The sequence below is a fragment of the Chrysochloris asiatica genome, unplaced genomic scaffold, assembly GCF_000296735.1.
Source record: "Chrysochloris asiatica unplaced genomic scaffold, ChrAsi1.0 scaffold00695, whole genome shotgun sequence".
In the NCBI taxonomy this organism is placed as follows: domain Eukaryota; kingdom Metazoa; phylum Chordata; class Mammalia; order Afrosoricida; family Chrysochloridae; genus Chrysochloris; species Chrysochloris asiatica.
This window is the reverse complement of record NW_006409213.1, coordinates 152,470-158,348: the sequence shown is the minus strand read 5'-3', so window position 1 is coordinate 158,348 and position 5,879 is coordinate 152,470. Positions and strand designations below refer to the sequence as shown.

The 5,879-nt window shown below is 41.8% G+C and overlaps 1 protein-coding gene across 1 annotated transcript in view; it reads right to left on the bottom strand.

Annotated features, from left to right (window-relative positions):
* Positions 1–4,004: 4,004 nt before the first annotated feature.
* Positions 4,005–5,879, bottom strand: part of ALDH5A1 (aldehyde dehydrogenase 5 family, member A1) — a 61,964-nt gene continuing 60,089 nt past the window's right edge. The window contains exons 9-10 of the mRNA XM_006877947.1: positions 4,715–4,773; positions 4,005–4,295 (exon numbers count right to left, since the gene is read on the bottom strand). Coding sequence (XP_006878009.1) covers positions 4,090–4,295; positions 4,715–4,773 — 265 coding nt within the window. The 3' untranslated portion in view covers positions 4,005–4,089. The remainder of the gene's footprint in view (positions 4,296–4,714; positions 4,774–5,879) is intronic.

Genomic DNA, 5,879 nt, shown 5'->3' with positions numbered 1-5,879 from the left:
TTTTATAGTTTTCTTTGTATAGGTCCTTTGTTTCTCTGGTTAGATTTATTCCTAAATATTTCATCCTTTTGGTGGCTAATGTAAATGGTATTGTTTCCTTAATTTCCTTTTCAGAGCTATTTTTATTAGTGTAGAGAAACTCAACTAACATTTGTTAACTTGAGGTAACACAGAAATAAATTACTCCATAGGATAAGCACTGGACTTTAAACCACAAGATTGGCAGCTCAGCAGCAGAAAGAGGAAGGTTTTTGCTCCAGAAAAGATTTACAAGCCCCAGAAATCCTACACAGGGTCACTGAGTTGGAACTGACTCCATTCCACTTAACAGCATCACCACCAATATGACTGGTGATTGTCTAAGAGGAGAAGGCACACATAGGGGGTAGATGACCATGTGACGGTGATGGCAGAGGTTGGAGTGATAAAGCTGCAAGTCAAGAAACACCAAAGATTGCCAGGAACACCAAACTAGAAGACATGAGGAAGGATCATCCCCACAAGGGCCCTGCTGACACCCTGGATTTGGGCTTCTGGTCTCCAGAATTGTGAGATAGCAAATTCTTGTTGTTGTAAGCCACCCACATTAGCCCAGAAGTCTGGGAAATAGATAGGGCTTCCATCACAATGGCGGCCCTCCTCTGGGTGCCGGGGTATGGAATTTCACAAAGAAACTCCCTGCCCCAAGGCACTCTGCAGTGGGAGTACCACATATGACACACATAGACGTGAACTAGTCTAATAACATCCAACAAAAACTCAAATGATGACCTGACAAGAAAACAACCACAACAGAAACCTTACTGCAGAAATAGGATGTTCTGTCACATTAACTGCATTTATTCATTACACACACACACCCCTCTGCTGACAGGGCACGGATGCAAGTACACAATCATCGAAGACTGGAAAAACTGAGTTTTATGCAGGATTACAAAGCAAAATGTTTATCCATTTCTCATGACACTTCTTCTCAAGTTTTGTTCTACAAAGTGGAGCATGAAAAAAAATCACAGTATAGATATTATTCAATTAAGATACGATCTTAGAATAGCTGGGCATGAGTCCTTGAAGCACTGGCATATAGCTCTCTGAGAAGGCTGCCAAGTGGTACTGTATAGGCAGTCATATCTGTTAGCAGTGAAATGGATTTGTTTATATTGTACTTTGAGTCTTTGTTTTCACAAACACAGAGGAAGACAGGGAAATAGGAAAAAGCACTTCATACAAAGTCATATTTAAAAGTCACTCCGATGGATGAAAGCTCTCAGGTGGGGTCAGTTCTTTAAATGAGAGTTCCCTGTGTAGCTGGAAGAAATAAATGCAGACTCTTTTGTCACTGGCCAGTAGGCACTTGTCATCTGGGTCATTTCATCTGAGTTATGTGATAATTGCTGCAAAGTTCCTGCTGAGAGCTCACCACAGTAGTGTCCAGAAAAGGACCTTTTATACAGTCTGTGAGAAACAGAGAAGGGCCAATAGCCTCCTCTTGGTCTAGATCAGAGGTCAGCAAGCTGAACAGTCAAAGGTTAGGTTTTTCAGACCATAATGTCTGTCACGACCACTCAACTTTGTCATGAAAATCACCATAATAATATTTCATAAATGAATGAGTGTGGCTCAGCTCCAATAAAACTGTATTTATAGGTACTGAAATCTGAATTTCATATCATTTCCATGTGTCATGGAATTTTGTTCTTTAGTCCCCCCATCCCCCAACCGTTTGAAAATATAAAAACCATTGGGGATTGTAAGACACAAATGGCCAATTTGCCACCTTTGCTCTAATGGGCCTTTCTATTTCATGGTGTAAAGCATAAAAAAAATCCCATCAATCACATATGGTTACATTGCCAAAAAATAACAAAAAGTATTCTTAATTATAAAATTAATTAAGGATATTGCAACAAGTCTCTGGCCCTCAATTCTTGTACCAGACAACTCATCACTTCCCATTCATTCAGGGGACCCACCCTCTTACAAAGTTACACTTTCATTTGCAAGTATTTCTCCGAACATTTATTATCAGTATTCCAGACATTGAAAAAATGTTAGAACCTTTTTTTATATTTAATGGGAAACACACACACATCCATGTCTTACAATCATTAGTGATTTACAATTAGAATGCTATATAAAACCTAATAACTATAAAAATGGAGTAGATATTAGCCATCACAGCACTAAGCATCTGATTGTTGACTGGGTTTGGGCAGTATTTCCCATAGTCATTGACTCACTTCTGACTCCTAGTGACCCCACGTAGTACAGAATAGAACTGCTCCAGAGGGTTCTCTTGGCTGTAATCTGTGTGGAAGCGGATTGCTAGGTATTTCTTACAAGATGCTGCTGGGAGGGCTCAAACAACCAGCCTTTCATTGAGTTGTCAAGAGTAGATGGTTTGTACCACCCAGGGACCCCCAGGGAAGTTAATTTTTTAAAATGTTTTATTGTGAATTATATGATGGTTTACATGGGAGAACATTAGTTTTACATTCATCCTATCGTATATTGTTTCATTGCCATGGTTACAATCCCCTCCATGCATCATCAACCAACCCAAAGGTATACACTATAAGCCTGCCCCCTGGTTGTCAGCACACAGCCCCTCTCCCTCTCTGAGTCTAAAGTCCCCAGCTGCTCCATCTCTCCATGCAGGGAAGTTAATTTCAGCTCACTTCTCTTTCAGACCTTGGGGTATGGCTAGTGTAACCCAGGTCAAATGGGAAGCAGCTCCAGACCTGGCAGCCATATCTAGGTACATATGGACTTTTCAGACCCTCCGATTAAATCAACCACAGCTCCCTCAAAGGGTCAGTGAGGGATGCTAAGTACTACGTAGGATTCAGTAATGACTACAATGAACAGGACTTTCATTCAAGTTCTAGCTTACCCAGAATACCTAGAATGTTAGTGGCTCCTTCATGAAGACAGAGTGGAAGGGAAGGAGTTTCATCTTTGCCTGTTCAGCGAGAAACAGCCTTCATTCCTATTTCTCACTGTGTCAGGAGGGATGGGAGAGCAGACACCAGACAAATCCAGAAATCCAAAACTTTCCTACTCAAAGTTTTTCATTCTGGGTTCTAATTACAGGTAGCACAGGTCATGGGGGCTTTTTGTGATGACAGTAGCAATTCTTCTTAGGTAAAAGTGCCTGAAATTCAATCTGTAGAGGACCTGGGAACTATGGAAATTCTTTTCTCTTGACATGACTGTCGTGTTGTTGTTTTCTACAAGGTGCAGGGACAGCCCTATCTCTTCAAGTGGTAAACTCAGGGTGATGAGACATCACTTTACAAAATGGTCCAGAAAGGGGACGAGGTGTGACTCCACTCCCGGGAGTGGCATGACATTCTGTGCGATTTCAGAAATCTTTATAAACCACTTCCTTCAGGTGATGGGAAAACTCAGAAAGGGAAAGTGGTGGTGGCTGCCCCGCCCTGAACATAACTGATGCCACTGAATTGTACTTGTAAAAAATGGCTGCAATGGAAAATGTTTTATTATATATACTTTTACTACACCACAATTTAAAACATCTCATTAGTCAAAAAATATAATTAATTCATTCAACCTCCACTCTAACAAGCCTGGATATACAATGAGCCTTTAGTGCTGAGCTGGCTGATTGCCAGTGAAGAGGCTGCTGAGATGCCGTGCCTCCTGACCAGCCACTGGTCATGCTCAGACTCTTCTAAGTTGTCCTCTGGGCCCACTGGGTAGTGGTTGTGTCATTTCAGTCAGTAAACAAGCCTTCAGGATGGAGCAGAAAGGGCTGCCTGCCTCATGCTGAGCCCTGCTTTGGAGAAGACGAGGATTGTGGGAGGTCCCAGGATGTCATTCTGTAAGCCTGATTTTCCAGAAGTCTGTTATCACTACTGTGTGGCACATATTGGTCCCTAGTTGGATGATGGAAGGAGCATAATGAAAATCTATTTAAGATTACAAGGATTGGATGAGTTAAAAAGTCCGTACCCTCAGAGAACCTTGGAGGACCCTGAAAATGTACTTAAAGAGAATGGATGGTATGTCCTCACTTATGAAGGGAAGTTCCTTGTTTATTTATCTACTTTACAGAGCTGAAGGATCCTACAAGCCTCCATAACACACATACTTGAGTTCCAGATACTCATCAATGCCATATTTGGATCCCTCTCGTCCAAGACCGGACTGCTTCACCCCCCCAAAAGGACACTCCACGGTGGAAATCAATCCTTCGTTAACTCCAACCATGCCAACTTCCAGCTGCTCTGCCACTCGCCAGATTTGGGCTGGATCTTGAGAGTAAAAATAACCTGGTGATGGGACAAAGGGACAAATATGGCATGAAGACTATCCATTAAAATAACACATTAATACCAATGGTCAAAAAGCACATGAAAAGGTTGTAAATGTCATTTGTTATTGTTGTTGTTAAGTGCCATTGAGTCAGTTTCGACTGATAGCAACCCTGTATAGGGTTTCCAAGGAGTGGTTGGTGGGTCTGAACTGCCGACCTTGAGGTCAGCAGCCCAATGCTTATCCTACGGCACCACACCATTTGTCATCAGGGAAATTCAAATCGAAACCACGCAGTATCTCCTTATGTATTTCACTTACTCATTACTCTCCAAAAAATACAGCTGAAAAACAAATCCCAGGGGAATATTTAAAAGGCAAACTCTAGTGTTCACTTGAGACAATGATTATTAGGCTGGTGAACATAAACACCTACCTGCTAACCCAACATCAGCGGCATTAGCGATTGCTACAGCCTCCTCCTCTGTGTCGAACCTGCCAAATTATAAAGGGGTCATAAACAAAATCGGTATGGGGAAGAGTTAAAAAACAAAACAAACCAGCTTTCTTTTCTCTTGATTAGGCAAGGGTCAAATCCCAGTTGTGCAAAGAGATCCAGAGGCGAGGTAAAGAAGAAACCACATTAACTGTGGCAATGCAGCAGCCATGGCAGGCACACTGAAATCCTATTGACTTCATGTCTATTAATTTATGTGGTTATGGTAGGTGCCAACCATGTGGGCCCACAGGGATTTTCTTGGATTTGATCTTTATGGGGTTGAATGTCCTGGTCTTTCTCCTGCAGAGCTACTAGGTGGGTTCAAACAACCAGCATTTTGATGAGTAGCCAAATCATTAACATCTTGTCACCAGGGCTGCATTCTTTTCTGATATTGTTATCATTAAGTGCTATTGAGTTACTTACGACTCATAATGATCCTCTATGGGTATCTGGGAAGTGGCTGGTAGGTTTGAACTGCTAACCATTCCACTGCTTATCCTACAGTGCCACACCAGGACTAGAGAAAAACTGGCCAATCTGCAGGGAACTATAGTTAGAATATTACAAAAAGCACCTCCAAACAGGATTGCCACTCTTCTCCTTACGTAACAGCCAGTCACCACTTTAGAAGCAACCATGAAGTACTGGAAAGAAGTTCCTTTAAAGGAAGTTGGATCCAAGGTTCTAATGACAGTTCTACCCATTTTGCTGTTGCTGTTGTTGTCAAGTGTGTTCCAATTAATAATGACCTCATACACAACAGAACAAAACACTGCCCCGTCCTGTGTCATCCTCACAATTGTTGTTATGTTTGAGCCCATTGCGGCTGCCACTGTACCAATCCATCTCACTGGAGTTCTTCCTCTTTTTCACTGACCCTTCACTTTATAAAGCATAACATCCTTCTCTCCAGGGACTGGTCCCTCCTGATAATATGTCTGAAGTATGAGAGACAAAGTCTCGCCAGACTGGCTTCTAAGGGGCATTCTGGATGTACTTCTTCCAACACAGATTTGTTTGTTCTTCTGGCAGTCTGTGGTATTTTTAATATTTCTCTAGAACATCATAACTCAAATACATCAATTATTCTACAGTCTTC